This window comes from Lissotriton helveticus, chromosome 11 (assembly GCF_964261635.1).
Source record: "Lissotriton helveticus chromosome 11, aLisHel1.1, whole genome shotgun sequence".
NCBI lineage: Eukaryota > Metazoa > Chordata > Amphibia > Caudata > Salamandridae > Lissotriton > Lissotriton helveticus.
Genome location: NC_136072.1, coordinates 62,907,679 through 62,929,058, shown reverse-complemented (window position 1 = coordinate 62,929,058; position 21,380 = coordinate 62,907,679). Strand labels below are relative to the sequence as shown.

Here is a 21,380-nt window from a genome sequence, read left to right as displayed (position 1 = left end):
GAGTGCATGGGGAGTGGAGAGTGCATGGGGAGTGGAGAGTGCATGGGGAGTGGAGAGTGCATGGGGAGTGGAGAGTGCATGGGGAGTGGAGAGTGCATGGGGAGTGGAGAGTGCATGGGGAGTGGAGAGTGCATGGGGAGTGGAGAGTGCATGGGGAGTGGCCATGCAGAGTGCATGGGGAGTGGCCATGCAGAGTGCATGGGGAGTGGCCATGCAGAGTGCATGGGGAGTGGCCATGCAGAGTGCATGGGGAGTGGCCATGCAGAGTGCATGGGGAGTGGCCATGCAGAGTGCATGGGGAGTGGAGAGTGCATGGGGAGTGGAGAGTGCATGGGGAGTGGAGAGTGCATGGGGAGTGGAGAGTGCATGGGGAGTGGAGAGTGCATGGGGAGTGGAGAGTGCATGGGGAGTGGAGAGTGCATGGGGAGTGGAGAGTGCATGGGGAGTGGAGAGTGCATGGGGAGTGGAGAGTGCATGGGGAGTGGAGAGTGGAGAGTGCGTGGAGAGTGGAGAGTGCGTGGAGAGTGCGTGGAGAGTGGAGAGTGCATGGGGAGTGGAGAGTGCGTGGAGAGTGGAGAGTGCATGGGGAGTGGAGAGTGGAGAGTGCATGGGGAGTGGAGAGTGGAGAGTGGAGAGTGCGTGGAGAGTGGAGAGTGCATGGGGAGTGGAGAGTGCGTGGAGAGTGGAGAGTGCATGGGGAGTGGAGAGTGCATGGGGAGTGGAGAGTGGAGAGTGCATGGGGAGTGGAGAGTGGAGAGTGCATGGGGAGTGGAGAGTGGAGAGTGCATGGGGAGTGGAGAGTGGAGAGTGCATGGGGAGTGGAGAGTGCATGGGGAGTGGAGAGTGGAGAGTGCATGGGGAGTGGAGAGTGGAGAGTGCATGGGGAGTGGAGAGTGGAGAGTGCATGGGGAGTGGAGAGTGCGTGGAGAGTGCATGGGGAGTGGAGAGTGCGTGGAGAGTGCGTGGAGAGTGCGTGGAGAGTGGAGAGTGCGTGGAGAGTGCGTGGAGAGTGAAGAGTGCGTGGAGAGTGGAGAGTGCATGGGGAGTGGAGAGTGCATGGGGAGTGGAGAGTGGAGAGTGCATGGGGAGTGGAGAGTGGAGAGTGCATGGGGAGTGGAGAGTGGAGAGTGCATGGGGAGTGGAGAGTGGAGAGTGCATGGGGAGTGGAGAGTGGAGAGTGCATGGGGAGTGGAGAGTGCATGGGGAGTGGAGAGTGGAGAGTGCATGGAGAGTGGAGAGTGCATGGGGAGTGGAGAGTGGAGAGTGCATGGGGAGTGGAGAGTGGAGAGTGCATGGGGAGTGGAGAGTGGAGAGTGCATGGGGAGTGGAGAGTGGAGAGTGCATGGGGAGTGGAGAGTGGAGAGTGCATGGGGAGTGGAGAGTGGAGAGTGCATGGGGAGTGGAGAGTGGAGAGTGCATGGGGAGTGGAGAGTGCATGGGGAGTGGAGAGTGCATGGTGAGTGGAGAGTGCATGGTGAGTGGAGAGTGCATGGTGAGTGGAGAGTGCATGGGGAGTGGAGAGTGCATGGGGAGTGGAGAGTGCATAGGGAGTTGAGAGTGCATAGGGAGTGGAGAGTGGAGAGTGCATAGGGAGTGGAGAGTGGGGAGTGCATAGGGAGTGGAGAGTGGAGAGTGCATAGGAAGTGGAGAGTGGAGAGTGCAAAGGGAGTGGAGAGTGGAGAGTGCAAAGGGAGTGGAGAGTGGAGAGTGCATAGGGAGTGGAGAGTGCATAGTGCATAGGGAGTGGAGAGTGCATGGGGAGTGGAGAGTGGAGAGTGCATGGGGAGTGGAGAGTGGAGAGTGCATGGGGAGTGGAGAGTGGAGAGTGCATGGGGAGTGGAGAGTGCATGGGGAGTGGAGAGTGGAGAGTGCATGGGGAGTGGAGAGTGGAGAGTGGAGAGTGCATGGGGAGTGGAGAGTGGAGAGTGCATGGAGAGTGGAGAGTGCATGGGGAGTGGAGAGTGGAGAGTGCATGGGGAGTGGAGAGTGCATGGGGAGTGGAGAGTGGAGAGTGCATGGGGAGTGGAGAGTGCATGGGGAGTGGAGAGTGGAGAGTGGAGAGTGCATGGAGAGTGGAGAGTGCATGGGGAGTGGAGAGTGGAGAGTGCATGGGGAGTGGAGAGTGGAGAGTGCATGGAGAGTGGAGAGTGCATGGGGAGTGGAGAGTGGAGAGTGCATGGAGAGTGGAGAGTGCATGGGGAGTGGAGAGTGGAGAGTGCATGGGGAGTGGAGAGTGGAGAGTGCATGGGGAGTGGAGAGTGCATGGGGAGTGGAGAGTGCATGGGGAGTGGAGAGTGCATGGGGAGTGGAGAGTGCATGGGGAGTGGAGAGTGGAGAGTGGAGAGTGGAGAGTGCATGGAGAGTGGAGAGTGGAGAGTGCATGGAGAGTGGAGAGTGGAGAGTGCATGGAGAGTGGAGAGTGGAGAGTGCATGGAGAGTGGAGAGTGGAGAGTGCATGGGGAGTGGAGAGTGGAGAGTGCATGGGGAGTGGAGAGTGGAGAGTGCATGGGGAGTGGAGAGTGGAGAGTGCATGGGGAGTGGAGAGTGCATGGGGAGTGGAGAGTGGAGAGTGCATGGGGAGTGGAGAGTGGAGAGTGCATGGGGAGTGGAGAGTGGAGAGTGCATGGGGAGTGGAGAGTGGAGAGTGCATGGGGAGTGGAGAGTGGAGAGTGCATGGGGAGTGGAGAGTGGAGAGTGCATGGGGAGTGGAGAGTGCATGGGGAGTGGAGAGTGCATGGGGAGTGGAGAGTGCATGGGGAGTGGAGAGTGCATGGGGAGTGGAGAGTGGAGAGTGCATGGGGAGTGGAGAGTGGAGAGTGCATGGGGAGTGGAGAGTGGAGAGTGCATGGGGAGTGGAGAGTGGAGAGTGCATGGGGAGTGGAGAGTGGAGAGTGCATGGGGAGTGGAGAGTGGAGAGTGCATGGGGAGTGGAGAGTGGAGAGTGCATGGGGAGTGGAGAGTGGAGAGTGCATGGGGAGTGGAGAGTGGAGAGTGCATGGGGAGTGGAGAGTGGAGAGTGCATGGGGAGTGGAGAGTGGAGAGTGCATGGGGAGTGGAGAGTGGAGAGTGCATGGGGAGTGGAGAGTGGAGAGTGCATGGGGAGTGGAGAGTGGAGAGTGCATGGGGAGTGGAGAGTGGAGAGTGCATGGGGAGTGGAGAGTGCATGGGGAGTGGAGAGTGCATGGGGAGTGGAGAGTGCATGGGGAGTGGAGAGTGGAGAGTGCGTGGAGAGTGGAGAGTGGAGAGTGCGTGGAGAGTGGAGAGTGGAGAGTGCGTGGAGAGTGGAGAGTGGGGAGTGGAGAGTGGAGAGTGCATGGGGAGTGGAGAGTGGAGAGTGCATGGGGAGTGGAGAGTGGAGAGTGCATGGGGAGTGGAGAGTGCATGGGGAGTGGAGAGTGGAGAGTACATGGGGAGTGGAGAGTGGAGAGTGCATGGGGAGTGGAGAGTGCATGGGGAGTGGAGAGTGGAGAGTGCATGGGGAGTGGAGAGTGGAGAGTGCATGGGGAGTGGAGAGTGCATGGGGAGTGGAGAGTGGAGAGTGCATGGGGAGTGGAGAGTGGAGAGTGCATGGGGAGTGGAGAGTGGAGATTGCATGGGGAGTGGAGAGTGGAGAGTGCATGGGGAGTGGAGAGTGGAGAGTGCATGGGGAGTGGAGAGTGGAGAGTGCATGGGGAGTGGAGAGTGGAGAGTGCATGGGGAGTGGAGAGTGGAGAGTGCATGGGGAGTGGAGAGTGGAGAGTGCATAGGGAGTGGAGAGTGGAGAGTGCATAGGGAGTGGAGAGTGGAGAGTGCATAGGGAGTGGAGAGTGGAGAGTGCATAGGGAGTGGAGAGTGGAGAGTGCATGGGGAGTGGAGAGTGGAGAGTGCATGGGGAGTGGAGAGTGGAGAGTGCATGGGGAGTGGAGAGTGGAGAGTGCATGGGGAGTGGAGAGTGGAGAGTGCATGGGGAGTGGAGAGTGGAGAGTGCATGGGGAGTGGAGAGTGGAGAGTGCATGGGGAGTGGAGAGTGGAGAGTGCATGGGGAGTGGAGAGTGGAGAGTGCATGGGGAGTGGAGAGTGGAGAGTGCATGGGGAGTGGAGAGTGGAGAGTGCATGGGGAGTGGAGAGTGGAGAGTGCATGGGGAGTGGAGAGTGGAGAGTGCATGGGGAGTGGAGAGTGGAGAGTGCATGGAGAGTGGAGAGTGGAGAGTGCATGGAGAGTGGAGAGTGGAGAGTGCATGGAGAGTGGAGAGTGGAGAGTGCATGGGGAGTGGAGAGTGGAGAGTGCATGGGGAGTGGAGAGTGGAGAGTGCATGGGGAGTGGAGAGTGGAGAGTGCATGGGGAGTGGAGAGTGGAGAGTGCATGGGGAGTGGAGAGTGGAGAGTGCATGGGGAGTGGAGAGTGCATGGGGAGTGGAGAGTGCATGGGGAGTGGAGAGTGCATGGGGAGTGGAGAGTGCATGGGGAGTGGAGAGTGCATGGGGAGTGGAGAGTGGAGAGTGCATGGGGAGTGGAGAGTGGAGAGTGCATGGGGAGTGGAGAGTGGAGAGTGCATGGGGAGTGGAGAGTGGAGAGTGCATGGGGAGTGGAGAGTGGAGAGTGCATGGGGAGTGGAGAGTGGAGAGTGCATGGGGAGTGGAGAGTGGAGAGTGCATGGGGAGTGGAGAGTGGAGAGTGCATGGGGAGTGGAGAGTGGAGAGTGCATGGGGAGTGGAGAGTGGAGAGTGCATGGGGAGTGGAGAGTGGAGAGTGCATGGGGAGTGGAGAGTGGAGAGTGCATGGGGAGTGGAGAGTGGAGAGTGCATAGGGAGTGGAGAGTGGAGAGTGCATAGGGAGTGGAGAGTGCATAGGGAGTGGAGAGTGGAGAGTGCATGGGGAGTGGAGAGTGGAGAGTGCATGGGGAGTGGAGAGTGCATGGGGAGTGGAGAGTGGAGAGTGCATGGGGAGTGGAGAGTGGAGAGTGCATGGGGAGTGGAGAGTGGAGAGTGCATGGGGAGTGGAGAGTGGAGAGTGCATGGGGAGTGGAGAGTGGAGAGTGCATGGGGAGTGGAGAGTGGAGAGTGCATGGGGAGTGGAGAGTGGAGAGTGCATGGGGAGTGGAGAGTGGAGAGTGCATGGGGAGTGGAGAGTGCATGGGGAGTGGAGAGTGCATGGGGAGTGGAGAGTGCATGGGGAGTGGAGAGTGCATGGGGAGTGGAGAGTGCATGGGGAGTGGAGAGTGCATGGAGAGTGGAGAGTGCATGGGGAGTGGAGAGTGGAGAGTGCATGGGGAGTGGAGAGTGGAGAGTGCATGGGGAGTGGAGAGTGGAGAGTGCATGGGGAGTGGAGAGTGGAGAGTGCATGGGGAGTGGGGAGTGGAGAGTGCATGGGGAGTGGAGAGTGGAGAGTGCATGGGGAGTGGAGAGTGGAGAGTGCATGGGGAGTGGAGAGTGGAGAGTGCATGGGGAGTGGAGAGTGGAGAGTGCATGGGGAGTGGAGAGTGGAGAGTGCATAGGGAGTGGAGAGTGCATAGGGAGTGGAGAGTGCATAGGGAGTGGAGAGTGCATAGGGAGTGGAGAGTGCATAGTGCATAGGGAGTGGAGAGTGCATAGTGCATAGGGAGTGGAGAGTGCATAGTGCATAGGGAGTGGAGAGTGCATAGTGCATAGGGAGTGGAGAGTGCATAGTGCATAGGGAGTGGAGAGTGCATAGTGCATAGGGAGTGGAGAGTGCATAGTGCTTAGGGAGTGGAGAGTGCATAGGGAGTGGAGAGTGCTTAGGGAGTGCATAGGGAATGCAGAGTGCAGAGTGAGTAGGGAGTGCTAGAGAGTGCAGAGTGAGTAGGGAGTGCTAGAGAGTGCAGAGTGAGTAGGGAGTGCTAGGGAGTGCAGAGTGAGTAGGGAGTGCTAGAGAGTGCAGAGTGACTGCAGAGATTAAGCTAATGGCAATGTATAGACAATGCCATGTATTTATCTGTTTTCAAAACCAACACATAAATACAAATTTTGTCATTTACAATGCCAATAACTAACTTTTCCAAAGGCGAAACCATTGCATTGTAAATGCTTGTTCCCTCTTGGCTCCTATTGTGTTAAGAATTCACCTTTGTGCCAGGAAAACAATTTTGCACGTGGCCTACACACTGATGTATACTTTATAACAGTTTATTTGCTTTGCCACATCATCACTGACTTTGATAATTGAAAGTTTTGATTTTAAGTATTTTTTTAAATTCGAGGGAAATCCCTTACGACGTCTGATTAATAGAGAAAAAGCAAGAAGAGCATGTCATCAGCGAGATAAGGCCCACAAAATGGTGGACTTGTTTGAATACAAAAAAATACTTGCATAGTGGCCTTATATCAGTCAAAACAATTAATAACTTGACAAACAGATCCTCCTAAAGTACAGTATAACCTTTCATTGTCCGATGGCTACTTCTATCTCCAGAAGGCTCACCTCTTCTATAGCCCAGTCTCCAGACTGCATCAGTAAAACCTCTGACATCTCTCTCTTTCTCCAGTAGAGGGCCTTAGCTCTGTTTCGAAATTGAGTCATGGTGATGTCACTAGATCATATAGCTCCCTGACATCAGCTGTTTTCTTTTTCTCTATCTTTCGACTCAGATTCAGAGCTTCTCTGCTCAGTTCTGAGGTGATTTTAGCTCTCGGAAATATTTCCTTACAAATAGTGCTTTGTCTTAGAGACATGATCCCATCATAGTACTTTAAGCCGTGTCACAGGTGCAATTGTCAAATGTAGATTACTGTCCAACCAAACAATTGCCTGTGGTGTCTTGGCTAAAGACATGACATCAGGACTTGCAGCCTTTGTCTGCAGATGATCTCAAAAGCAACCAAGGCGAGCGAGACCACACTCTTTGTGTTCCCTGCAAAGGAAGATCATAGTGATCAGTACCAATCATGATCTCGCTTCAGGTTTCGCTACAACTCTCCCTGTTTGCCGTCATGTAGGGAGAGGAGGAAAAAGCATAAGAATGGTTGCCACGCTCCCAGACGGTGGTTGAGATCAAAGGGTAAATTCCCCACCTAAATCTTCTTCACGGGGTGTCTCTTTTCCAGAGCAGGAATTATTAGAGGAGGTTACTCCCCAGGGCTCTCCCACCAGCTCTGGGGCCACTTCCACTGCTGGTGCCATTGACAGTAGCTAAACCAGGATACCTCAGGTTTCCGTCGTCTGGTGCTGACTTGACCTGGCAATGATGGAAATCGCCAGGCCCTCGCTACAAGGCAATCTCCAAGGGACCATATGGGGTTCTGCTCAGGTGCTTGCCACTGGACCCTCCCTCTGCACCGAGCATCCCTCTGACACCTTTGGATCAGTTTCCAGTGTCATATGATGATGTTCTGACACCCAGGGCCTCGTCTGTTCCTGCTGGCCCAAAGCTGATGCCGCAGATACTGCCTTTGTCCATATCGTCGCTATTTCATTAAGTGTTGATGTACCCAGTAATTGCAGAAATTGCAGTCTCGATGGGACATCTTTTGAATTCCATCCTTGACCTGCTCTCCACGTCTGAGAATGGCGACCGCTGATCTCTTCAAAATGCAAGCAGGTTAGACCGTATGCTGGACATAGAGCTAGCTCTGGGTCCGGCATCTGAGGAGATTGCCTCATTTCATGGCTGCTCCTGCCTTGTTTTGCGCTTTAAACATTCTTACTAAAGTCCTCCAATCTGCAACTACTACAGAGCCACTGCATCTGTTTAATGTCGCCCTTTTGGAATCCGTAAAAGAGTTGTGGGCCACACTGATCATGGCTTCAGCAGTGGGCCATATGGTAGCTGGTGACACAGGCCACACAAGCCGTCACTGAGGGGACCGGCCTTTCTTTCCATCCATTGCCATAGAGCCTTGTCATTAAAACTTTGTGTGCCTCCAAACTTAATTCGGAATCTTTCCCTACCCACCCACCGGATAGGGAGTCAAAGAAATTAGAATTACTCAAAAAGATATTCCTGACAGGCAACCTGGTAATTCAATCCCTCAGTGCAGCTTGTCGTCTTAGCCTTTATACCCATCACCTATGTACTATGGCAGCTATGGTAGTGCACAGCCTCCTTGACCATCTTCTAGATTATTTTGGGTTGGTTGTTGGCGATGGTCCAGGCATTTTATTGGAGTTAGTTTATATACCAAACACACGTTGGACAGAGCTACATAGTCCTCTGTGGCCCTACGCCTGTTTGCACGATACAAGATTTTAAAACAATGTCCAGGCCACACTTATGCACATGCTATTTGATGGCTTCGTAGAAAAGGTAGATGCTGCATTAGAGGGCTTCAAGACTGGAATAGCTACTGCCAGGTCACTGGGACAGTAATCTTCCTCAAAGGACTTTCATCTATTTCAGAAGTTAAGCCAAATTTGAGTGAGTTACAATCCAGTCAACCCCAGCCTGCCCAAACAACCAGAAAGCAAGAAAAATCTTTGTGTGTCAGTACAAGGGCAAAGGGTGGCAGAACCAGACCTCCTCCTTTTCCTCCCCAGATCCACTAGAGAAGTTGCTGTAGTTTGTCCTGGAAGGACATGTACTACCAGTGGGAGGGCGGGTATCCTCCTTTCGGCAAGCCTGGAAGGCCACATCAGATCATGTTGTAGAAAGCATGGACCCTATCCTCCACCTAACCTCACCCCATATCCCTCCCCAATAGTCTCTTCAGTCTGAGGACCAGCTGCGGATGCTGTAGCAGGAGGCAGCAGCCATGCTGTGGAAAAGGAGTGGTGGAGTTGGTGCCAGAGCTGGAAATTGAACACAGAAAACATGATGGGAGAAATGTTTGCAATAAGTCTAACTACTGGCAATCACTAAACTTAACATTCCAACCCATCATTCTTTTGCCCACCATGCCAACTCAGTTTGGACCCAGCCATATGCAATTCAGTCTTGACCCTGCTCCATTCAGAACAGTCCTGCCCGATCTTCCAGGCCAAGTCCTCCTTGAACCGGAACACCAGCAGCACAAAACCGGTTTCGCCTTGACTGGGGCTCTTCAGTGAGGTATAGCTTGGTTCCAGTGGCACAGTGCCTTGGAGCTAGCATTCCGCTGTTCATCACCAAAGCTAAGCCCACAGAAAGTTTTAACTCAGTGCTTGATAGAACAAGCAGTTTGAAGGTGCTGTACATCATATTTTTTATTATGTCTGCAAGTCCTCTTTAAGGCACTTAAACAAGTAAGTGAATACTGGTGTGACCTATCATAAAACTAAAACTGCAGCAAACTGCATAAATGTAGTAGTTGTACAAAAGGGGGTGGTGATGGACGGAGCATCTGAATCAATCAAACACTCACACCCAGTCAAAAGATCTGGGTTTAATCCATCACCGTTCTTTAGCCCACTCTGCCACCCCAGTTCAGACATGGCTATATGCAAATCAGTCTGACCCTGTGCCTCATGGGAACAGTCCAGCCCGAACTGCCAAGCCATGTCTTCCCTGGACCGGAAACAAGATTCCGAGGACCGGTTTCTGGCATTCCAGCCGTCTTCAGCCCGGCTTGCTTGAATCCAGTGGCAAAGTGAGCAAGGGACTCACGTCTGAGCATACCCTGCCACACTTATGGCGGCCAAAAGCGGTACAAAAGGGAGTGGTGATGGACGGAGCATCTGAATCAATCAAACACTCACACCCAGTCAAAAGATCTGGGTTTAATCCATCACCGTTCTTTAGCCCACTCTGCATTTACCACCCCGAGTGGGATGGGTATGCTCCAACGTGAGTCCCATGCTCTCCACACCACCGGAGTCAAGCTATCCAGGCTGATGAAGGCTGATAGCCAGAAACCGGTCCTTGGATGCTTGATTCCGTTCCAGGAAAGACATGGCTTGGCAGTTCGGGCTGGGCTGTTCCCATGAGGCACAGGGCCAAGGCTGATTTGCATATGGCCATGTCTGACCCGGGGTGGTGTGGAGTGCAAAAAAACGATGGATTTAGGCCCAGATCTCTGTACTGGGGTGAATGTATGACATTGTTCTGTATTCTGTCCATCAATTGTTATTTTTGTAAATGTAGTAGTTGCCTTTTATCTTTTTAGGAAAGATTGGTGTGGATTAGCTTAAGCGGTCCAAAGTTGTAACTCTTTAAAAAGTGCACCTCTTTAAAAAATGAATGAAATCTTTGCTAGGGAGTTGCTGTTGGTGCACCAGCTTTGCAACTTTTAGCTAGATTACTCCCTCCACTACAAAATTACCCACTGTTTTCACCTCTTGGAGCCATGCTATTCTCTCAGGTACATTTACTGGCGACATGTTGCAAGGAAGCAGTTCACAGGATGTTGGTTCTTCATTCTCGTATTGGTTTTTACCATCTGCAGGAAGATACTAGGAATCCTTGTGTCTCGTCTCATCAGGAGCCAGTGGCGAGCTGCGTCCCTCATCGCTATGCTCAAGAAGTGACCTTCCAGTGCACATTGGCCCCCGGGAAGTACCAAGTAGTCCCATCCACTTACCATCCCAACCAGGAGGCAAACTTTACTCTTACTTTGGCAACTAAACTAGAAAGGTAAGAAAGGAACTGTTCATCAGATGTAGGTGGTATAAAACCTTATGGATGTTGAAAAATGAGTGTTTGTTGCAGTGTGTGATGGAACAAATTATGTTGATAGTGGAGGAGTATTGCAATTAGAGTATACTTGTTATACCATAATGAGAAGAAGGATAACACTAGGCCCAAAGAAATACTGTTTATTTTTAAACTGTACAGGCATGAGCCACTCCTCGTATGTTCAGCAAATGGAGCACATTGTTATATGAGGAAGAGAGAATGTAGCCTAATGGCTAGGGCGGTCGACCTCGAAGCTAGGGAACCGCGTTTGAGTCTCGGCAGGGATGCGCAACATCTGTGATTCTGGGCAAACCACTTAACTGCCCGGTGCCTAACAAAAATGAATGCGTCGATCTGTAACGTAACTGGTGCACATGTAAAGCGCTCTGATACCTTCAGGTCTAGTTCGCGCTCTATAAAAAAAAAAAAAAAAGGGAGAATTGCACTTTAGGTGTGGAAGGGAGACAAAATGAAATATGTTAATCCGGATTCGCTCTATAAATGAAGGGGTGCATCCATAAAGTTCACAGAACGTAGCACAGCTTTTTCAGAGTATTCCAAATGAATTATGATTATTATTATTTTTGATTATTCAGGTGCAAAGTAGATGAGATCTGAACTTCAAAAAGTCTGGGGAGATTTTAAGCGGACAATGATGTTATCATATTGAAATGGTTATTTTCCTCATCTATCATGTGGGAAAACCAGTTGATACAAGCTCTGTTTTGGTCATCAAAAACAGTAGGGAAATAATACAGCTTTGAGAAAAAAGCATGGAAGATGATGTATTCTTATTTGTTTGTGTATTATTTTAAGGAGAGCAAAAGCTACCAATTGAGAAAAATAAAAGCCATATTATGTCATGCTTCAACATGTGCAACAACATATATGTAGTGTATGTTTTGAGAAGTAAGTGTTCATAATATAGAAAGCAGATGTATTGTTTTCTGTGTATGTTTGTTGGCTTTGTGGGCTGAGGGACAAATCTGCTAAGAGCAGGTGAAAACTTTGAAATGGGGGTAAGACAAAGATATTTTTAGATATATATATGGTCCTACAGAGAAAATGGTATTGAAGCACTATGTGGTTACTTAGTGTAGCATCTGCTGTTCTTGACGGTTTCAATTTTAGGAACATTTTCTTTTGCACAGGGAGGCGCCCAGGAGTCAAGGCCACTTAATAAAGCAAAGCAGTGCCCCTCTTTCTAAGTAAATAATTGGTCTTTCTTTATCTCCTAGGAAACCTAGGCAGTGCAGAGAGACCCTGGGCCAAATCTTACAAGAGGTAGGTGTTCCTGTGTGATTGATCTCATTTTTCAAACATTAATCTCTTGTGATGCCTGCCTTCTGCCATCCACATCGAACAATTGAGTCTGCACTCTATGTCCCCTTTCTGTTTATCTTAATGAATTTCATAGAAATCCATCCTGGCCACAGCTTGGTACTTTCCATGCCATGTAACCTGAACAACAGGTCCTGTCTTTATTGATATTCGATATGGACCTGTACTGCCAGAACATTTTACATACTATGTGAAACTAATGTGATCCTGTTCATTCTAAAATGGTTAATTGCAAAAAATACAAACTTGTGCTTTTTTTCTGTACACAAAATAGCTGCTACTAATCATTATCATCATCGGAAAACTTTACTGGATTATTTCTCCGATATTCATAAAAGTACAGCCAGTACCAAAGTAAAACAGTTAGAACTTATACATATCAATTATTATTTCATAGCATTGCAGCAGGAGGCGATACATTTTAAGGTAGGCTACCTCCAAGCACACCACATTTTCATTTAATAACGGTAGAAAGCTGGCTAATTTCATCTGGGATTGCTTTAATTTACAAGCTTAGTTCAAAACTCTTAGAGTACAAAACATAAAATCTGCAGAATTAAGTAAAGTGCAATAATATATGTTTTGAAGCATTATCGCTAGGGCAATCAGTAATATTGTCTGTTGAATATTAGCCCAGAGGGAAACCCTTCAAAAAAGCCTATTGTGCTGATCAAAACCTAAATAATAAGGCACACACTCAGTGGCCAATATTGCGCAAGAGAAAAGACTCGGTGAAAATGAGTGGTCTTAAGCTCTAAGTACTGCCTAATGCTAGGTTTACTGAATTCAGTATGATCACAGTCAGACTGTCTCAAAGCTGTAAAGGTATTCTTGGCCGAACATTTATCCTTTTTGCAAATGATAATAGGATTGTTAAAAAAAAAAAGCCCTCCTACGTAATAAAATGCTAGTCTGCTTTACATTAAACAACCAGTGGATGTAAGGCCGATGACTGCATTTAAAACAGTCTCACATTACCCTTTTATTTAAACTAGCTCTTTGTTTGACTATATAGATATCCATAGCAACAACGGGGCTAACTTTAGTCCTGGATGTGCAAAAGACTCAACTCTTCGTGACATATGTAGTTGGAGCTGTAGTGGGGGGGTCGCGAAGAGGGATAAAATGTAGACGCCAGCAAAAACTTTTTTCCTCAGTTTGTAGTGCCAATGGTATTGAAGTAATCCCAAGTGGTGATGGGAAGACATTCTTTTTTTATAAATGCTAAGAAAAGGTCTTAACAGGTTTTCACCCAGTGAGGGTAATACATCCTCTACAGGTTTTTAACATTTTTGTCTTCCTGTAAAATTGTTAGCGTGCCAACGCTAATTACTGTTAAAAATCACTCCCAAATAGGGAAAACTTGAGAACTTTGTTAAATAGAGAAGGAATATATATTAGCGCTATACCACATGATGTTATCTGTGATTTTGAGTAATCTATATCCTAGTCCAAATTTGTCATGGCAGATACCGGGTTGGCTAGGCTAATGGGGGTACGTGCCAACAGGACAGCATCATCCGCTTATATCCATGCTCACTGAGGAATTTTTGTTTTTTGCTTTCAACCCCTGCCTCACTAAGCTAGTTTTCGAGTTATTGATATAACATGAATAAAGGCTGGACCAAGATAGTCTTGGCATACCCATGTTCTAGACTAAAAGAGTTTCTCCAATGATTACGAATTTGACTCTTGTAGCCAGATCACTGTGAAGGACAGAGAGCAAATGGGTCCATCCCCACAGAAAGGAGCACCAGCCAAGGTTTTCACCAGGTAACAGGGTCAAAAGCACTTGAAAGGTCCATGAAAGCCAGGTACAATGGGCAGCACCTTGCTGTGGTATATCTACTAATGAACAGATGAAGATTCAGACACTGCTCTAATGGTACCTGGGTCGTCTCTGAAACATATTGACAAGTGCTCAAGATATCATGTTCTTTGACCCACACCTTAATCCTTTTAAAGATAATTCTACCTTGCGCGTTAACAGTGGAATGGATTAATGAAATGGGTGGGTAACATTGTGGCTCTGTATGATTGCTTTTATTGAAAATAGGCACTAGTATGGATTTAGACCAGGAGCACGGGTAAGGTTGTGTAGTTAAAATTGTTAAAGGCGTTGATGGGCAAAGGAGCCAAGAGGTTGATAATACATAAGAGGGGATCAATACGGATACCATCCAGTCAAGGGGTCTTGTTGGGTGGGCATTGAAGGAGCGCCAAAGCAACCTTGTCAAGTTCTACCTTGAGTATATGCAGAAGCCAGATGCCGTCAGTGATATACCGCATATGCTGCGATTAACCAGTAGAAAATAGAGGATACAGGTTTAACCCGCTGCTCAGCTGGTACATGAGAGCAGAAACTGGTCAGATGAGTGAGTATTTCTGATCGAGTTAACTTTTTTCCCCAAAAACTTTGAGATTATTCGATTTAATGGCAAGAATTAACTGGTGACAATCATTCTTGTTTAACTCCTTGCACCTGGTGCAAAGGGCTGACCTATACTCAGAACGAAGAATGACAATTCTCCCCTGATTTACAAAATAGAGCATGCCTTAATCGCCTATTGGCTATGGAGCAGGCTGCATGGACCCATCTTGGGGAGGACTCCTTACTGGGAATTTACAGGTCCCATTAGGAGTCTTTTAGTAGTGTCACATAATTCTACAAAAGCAGACCAAACCGCACCGCACCCAAACCAACATGAAAGAGAAATACCAAAATTACGGAATTTCAACTTAATAGAAGAATTTAAAAAGGCAGAAGCGTGGAACAGTTTCCAAAAAATGTGCAGATTTTTTTTTTCATTGCAGACTGTTATAAACCTTAGAATGATAGGGATGGCAGCAAAACTGCTACTCGTGATGGTTGCTACTCAAAATGGATAATATTCGAAATAGCTACTACTCAAATCAGAAAAAAGAATCTAAACAACCTCTCTATAACAGGAAGAATCCCACCCAGCGAGGGTCCCATCCTTCTATCAGCTCCTCCTAGTTGCAGGATGCTGTATAATTAATATTTTAGTGAATTAAAGTTACTTAATTTAACATTTTAGTTTGTATTTACTTAAAGATTATTTCATAAATGAAATAAATTCAAATGTAATAAAATATGTTGCAGCTAAATTTGAAACCACTATCTGTGGCCTTGACAAACCTGTTTGCCTCTTAACAGACCAAGATAATTGAATGTATACCAGGTAACGCCTCACTTGTAGCTGTGTTCTCGCCTTCACCTTGCAGTTCACTTGTGCTACAAGATCTTTACCCTACAGATGGTATGGTGGTGCTCTTTTATGATGAAAGCTGTGATTGGCTAAGAACCCTAGGAATTCACCTGTGGCAAACTGGACTGCATTGTCTGATTCTGCACAAAAACCTATTTGTCATAAATGCTATAGCTGTGCAGATTTTTAGGCACATAACACAAATTACTTCTTGCAATTTAGAGAGTCAGTCCTTCTCTAGTATGGAGTATATACTGAATGCCATCCCATCCAGATGTCCGTTGTTCGTATGTCTCTTACCGGTGTTGTGGTTCCTGGAGCTATTTCCTAAATCTTGTCACTGGATTTCCAAGCGGAATATCCTTTAACTACCCTTTCAGCATTCCAGTCCACACCCACTCACCAGGATACTTCTGCCACTCTCTTCCATGATGACCTTGGCGTTCCAAATCTACAGTTTTTATTGTTGTGCATTGACTAAGATCATTTTGTCAGCTTATTGACTATTTGATTAAAACTGACTTGGATTGATTCAAGGTGGGAGCGGCTTGGAAGGAATCGCTCCAGTTGCCTCAGGGTATTGGCACACTGGTGTGCCTGGTATCTTTCCTCTTCTGTTTCCAAATCACACAGATTGTGTTCCTCATCTGCCCAGGGATCTTTGGCTGTTGTACTACTGCTGAGGATCGGGTAGGGTGCACTGTTGCCCCAAGTAACTTCAGAACCAGCATCACACTCACACTGAGCCTACTAGTTCTCAGAGGGTTACTCTCCTCATGGGTGGATTTTTCCCATGGGTCTGTCTACTACATTTTGCTTTTAAATGCTCCATTTGTCTCTGATACATTTTAACCCTTCCAAGGTAAAATGTGGCCCATGTGTGGATAAGCTATCCTTCTATAAGATGCAGGCTTTGCTAAAATTATAGTTTTTGGAAACAAAATCTGATGGACTGTAACCCACACTCCCCCCTGTCTGTGCGAGCTATGTCTTGGGCAATTCCCAGTCCTGTAAGACTACAGGATAATGTATCGGTAGGTTCTAAAACCCTCTCTCCACATGGATGAACACACATGTAGTACACGCTATAAATTTTGCAAAGCTTTAATAACTAATGCCCTAGTGTAGTGCAGATAATGTGGATATATGTTATCAAAATAAACTGAATGGTTAATCAGTAGTGGAAAGCAAGATGAAAGCGAGAAAAAATTGCAACATATTTGATGGAATTAGTCATAATCTATGTTGAAAATCCCTCCCCATGTTTATAGTTCTAAATTAATCCTACTCTGTATCAGAGCGTTTTTTAGGTCGAGCCTAGGCTGTGCTTGAGCTCTCTCTTCGAGGCTTGTTATATACACTGTGGGCCTACAGCCCGCTCATCGCTTTTTATCTGTGAGTTTGATTCTCCTTTAAAAAGGCTTGCTTGCTAATGGTTAGTCTTGCCTCTTATCCCTCCTTGTTTTCATCAGTTTCCTCCCACAGAGCAGCGCCAATCTACTGGTATCTTTCCACTTTGGTGCTTATCTGTTTGTGTCTGGGACTATTGAACAAGTTACTTACCTTTGGAAATCAGTTCGCAGAACGGGGAGGATGGGTGTGGCGGTAAGGAAACTAACATTGAAAGGCTTGGTGTGCCAATACATTAAACAGCCTCAGCCAGACATAATCTTCCTACCGGAAACACATCTACAGAAGACACTGTTGATTTCTGTGGAAAGGGGCCATACACCACACTGGCACAAGCCAGCTACGCCAACGGCTCTAAGGGAGTGGCTATACTGAATAAAAAGAACCTCTCCCCCTGCTCTCAGGTAGTGAAGCAGTGGATAGACTCTTATGGCAGGTATGTGTGAGTGAAAGGGTGTTGGGGACAAACTCATGTCACCCTGATTAGCTTATGTAAACCGTTCCCAGGATGCTTGTTTCCGGTCCAGGGAGGACCTGGCCTGGCAGTTCGGTCTGGACTGTTTTTATATGGCTGGGTCCAAACTGGGGTGGCATAGTGGGCAAAAGAACAATGGCTTTAACCCAGATCTTTTGACCGGGGGAGAATGTGTGCATTGTCAGCATTCCGTCCCTCATTTGTTTGCTGTAACACTAGCTTATATATTGGGCCTGGGCGGAGCTCGCGGAGGTGCCGAAAAACTCAGTGACATTCCGCTGAGTTTTGCGAGTGAGTGGAGTATGTTATGTAGTATCTACATCCAACTGAAAGTGAAGTCTATAGGATTAATCTTGCAAATCATTTTCATTCCTAAATCCTCTCCATCTTTCTCTTTTCTACGTAGCTGTCCGTCTCCCATGTGATGAAGAGGTGATGTGGGGCCATCTGGAGAAGAAAACTCAACAGTCTCTACCTTCTGTGGATGAAAAAAGAACCCTTGTAACGCTGCAGGCTGATTGCTTCTAAGGTTGTCGGGAGTGAGCCTACATCTCCACGTTCATTCCCTACACTGATGCATTCCCCCATCATTGTCCAAGCAAACCAGAGACAGCCTAGATGGAATATTCAGTGTCCATTTGTGGTGAATGGAAAAAGAGCCCTGGCATCAGACAAGCTTTCAACCATGGAGCTTGGGGCGGAATATTCATTGAAGCCAGAAGGTGTCCAGTTGGCAGCTTGCTTACATGGTTGAATTCGAAGCTGTGGGAAGAGAAAGAAGGCAGCCTTTTCCTAGAAAACGAATCCACCAAATGCAGTTGTGCCCTCTTTGTTAATCAAATTGAACTTCAGTTTCCAGAAAGTGACTTTTTCTAATGCTTTGGATTTTTGTGCTTCAGCTCGTAAACCAAGATCCTGCAATATGCAACCAAAGTGCATAAAAAATTGGATCTCTGTCTGTAGTTGTAAGTAGGAGCGGGGTTGGGAGATGGCACGTTGAGTAGGTCGTTTTACAGGAGAAAGAGTGAAAAACAATTGCAATGAATACATTTGACCAAAGTTGCCGCTCCCCACTTGAGACAATGTGTTGCTTCCGCCCTGTGCTGTAAACATACCATGACTGTTTTCTTCCGCCTTTTGGAGGAGTAATTTTGTATGATACTTTATTGGATGCATTGCAGTAAAATGTTCTTTGTAGCCTCCTACAAGCCATTGGACGAGACTATTGGAAACAATGAGTGCCTGGCCAAATATGAAATTTGAAGGTAATTGTAAAGTTACCTTGGAGCAGTAAGAATGTAGCAGACCTTGAAACAGGAAAAGACTGCAGTATGAGTTTGTTAGTTATGTACGTCCTTACTGATGGGTTTGAAAAAATTGAATTCTACTGGGGCTTAGAGTTATTACATAGCCACAGCAATTCTGACTCCACTTTTTTTAGTCAGAACTTTCAAGAAATCAATGAAGCTGGAGAAAAAAGCCCCATTTCTGGTTTTTACCAGGATAGAACTAAAATGGCTGTTTGCACAAAGGGGAACTTTAGGGCTGAGGCGTATGTGCCAGGAGAAATCGATGCAACAGATAATACAAACTTGTTGGAGCAGGGTGGGTAGTGGTTATGTTGCGAGCAGGTTACATTTGCACTTTAGCACTGTTTCCGATCTTGAGAGCATAGGCTCACAGGATATGTTACTATGCATCAAATAATTATCTAAAACCTATTAATCTAAAACTGGGAAAAAAGAGCCTTTTATGTTTTAAAAAAAAATCCAAATCCTTTTCACTGTAGTGCTTTAAAAAACACTTTGCTGCTACATCCTCAAAGGGTGTGTTATATCCAGCGCCTATGTAGGTTATTTTGACTTCTTGAAGTGATACTCTTCCCTTGACGTGACATCCCGGCCCTCACCTCACCCACCTTCAGGAATGTGACACTGGTCTCCTGCAAGCATGCCTCCTATGAAGAAAGCTTAACATGTGAAGTGGCAGGAACTCCATGTAAATTGATGCTTGTATCTCAGGAATTCATGTTCTTCTGTGTCGAAGTATAGTCAGCCTCTTCTCAAGGGGCAGGCCCCTCTCCTGATTATTATAGGCTACATGAAGCCACAACCCATCTCTACCTGCCATTAATTGCCCCCCGATCCCCCCTGCTGTAACTTTGGCATAGTGATGCTTACTTCTTGTGAAGTGGGTTTCAAGATTGTTACCCTGGGTAGATGACGCTCCCAATAATTGAAAATAACTATCGCTTGTGAACTGACGTGTACCTCCTATAAACTGACATCTGTTTCAATATGTGAGAAACACTTTTCATGAATCAACACCTTTCTCTTGTGAGGTGGTGCCTGCCTTCTGAATTGACGGCTGCCTGTTGTAAAGTCATTTGTCAATTATGAACTGACTATAGCTTTCACAAGATGCCCTTTTTCCTATGACGAAGGGCGGCACTTATCTTGGAAGTGGTTTAGCCTCATAAATTGATATCCGCCTCTCTGGCATTGATGCTTCCCTCACATTAACTAATCCCCAGCCATCTGAAGTGAAAGAAACTCATGTTTGAACTGTTGAACTGATGGCCTGACAAGAACTGATGCTCACTTTATAAATTGATGCTCATCTCAAAATAAGCTCCTGCTGGGCTCTGTTGAAGTGATGCTGGTCTTACATGAAGAGATGCTCGTCTCACTTCAAGAGATCCCCGTCTTACAGCAACTGATGCTTGACGTTCTGCGTTGTTGTTCGATCCACTCTAAGTGATGCTCATCTTTTTTGTAGCGATGCTACCTTGTTTACAGACACGCCTTGTGACTTGAAGTGAGACTGGTGTCACATCTATGCCTCATTAATTGATACTTTTGTCTGAAGTGCGGATTGACTCTCAAGTTGACTCTATACTCTGGAAAAGTGATACATGCTATGATTAAGTGATTTTCTCCTCATCGAGAAAACAGTGTTTGCTTTTCGTGAAACCTCCTTCATCTCATTGGTAAAGAACTTTTTGTGAATTGAGGTCTACTTGCCAAAAAGTCATGTTCTCCTCCTGTGAGCCTAAATCCCTCTTGAGTTTGAAGCATCTTATTACTGTTTTACCTCCTCACTCTTGTATTGAGATTGTATGAACAAAACATATTTGTGTATTTACCATGTGACATTTTATTTATTAATAAACAGACCTGAAACTTGTTCTGGAAATTATTTGTGCACTATGAACATTAAATTCCAATGCTGATCCAAACTCTGTTATATCAGCCCTCCACATAAATGGTAGCCCAGCCAAACTACTTCCCTTCTTTCTTATTTTGATGCAGATTTGCTGTCTTCGAACTCTTTTCTTATTTTATTTCCACTTTGTGTGATGTTTTAATTGTTAGCAGTTCATAGTTGGCAACAATAGATATGTGTAACTATTTGTAAACACACTTTAGCTTTTTACTGATTGTTGCATGTTTAATGGATGAAAACCGAGAAGGATTTTCCTCCCTTACTTGGCCTGTAAAACCTGGAACTAGAACTAAATGTCACCTCTTTAGTCCCAGACCTCCAATAGGCAATGCCAGAAATTGCTAACCCCAGCACCAGATGTTCCAGCACTGGCTCTTTCATAGATGAATAATCAGAGCTTTATAATAGCATTTACCGCTTGCGCCCCTCCCCCTTATGCTGCTGCAGAGACAGGCGACCCACTGTTTTGCGGTATACCTGCGAAACAAGCAGTGGCCCAAGAAGGCGATCAGTGAAGCCATGATAGTTATTTTGGCTCAATAATTATAGTTGATCATGTGAATATTGAGTTCATGACAGTTTTGACTAATCTATAGGATTGAGTTGGTTTAAATGAGCTTCTAAAGTTACTAGTGAGCAGTTATTGGCCTCCTCTAGCTCCACAGTCCATGATGCTTATTATGTGCCACACGTTTAACACTACAGCAGACATATTGAACTAGTAGTAAACTTTAAGCACAGGTGGTCATATTGCAGTTTTTACTGGGTTCTGTAGCAGCAATTAATTAGAATGTTGATGTAAGCTTTACAGACATCTGCTATGAATATCACTAAATTCAAGATGGACTCTAGTTAATTTTGAACAGTAGTATACCTTATGCAATGGACTTGGGTAAGGTTTTGTTGTTTGCAGGGTTACAGATGACTGTTGATATTCCGAATAGTTTTCACACTGTTAGTCCGGATGAAGTGTTCTGTTAAATTTATACCAGATTAATGCTAGCTATAGCTTTTCCCCTGGTAGAAAGAGATCATTGTTCCTGGACGGGTTCATTCTAAGTGATGCCAGGGGAACAGGGCGAATACTGTGAAAATAATAAGCAAATTAATTGGTCACAATCGTCTGCTTCTGAGAGCCTCTTTTACGTTTCTGACATGCCAATCGAACTCACTACAT

The 21,380-nt window shown here is 46.9% G+C and overlaps 1 protein-coding gene across 1 annotated transcript in view; it reads left to right on the top strand.

Moving 5' to 3' along the window:
• The window catches only part of CAPN10 (calpain 10), an 89,598-nt gene extending 69,434 nt beyond the window's left edge, over positions 1-20,164 (top strand). Inside the window, exons 10-12 of the mRNA XM_078668145.1 lie at positions 10,293-10,480; positions 11,761-11,806; positions 17,385-20,164. Of these exons, the coding sequence (XP_078524271.1) occupies positions 10,293-10,480; positions 11,761-11,806; positions 17,385-17,414 (264 nt within the window). The 3' untranslated portion in view covers positions 17,415-20,164. The remainder of the gene's footprint in view (positions 1-10,292; positions 10,481-11,760; positions 11,807-17,384) is intronic.
• The last annotated feature ends 1,216 nt before the right edge of the window (positions 20,165-21,380 follow it).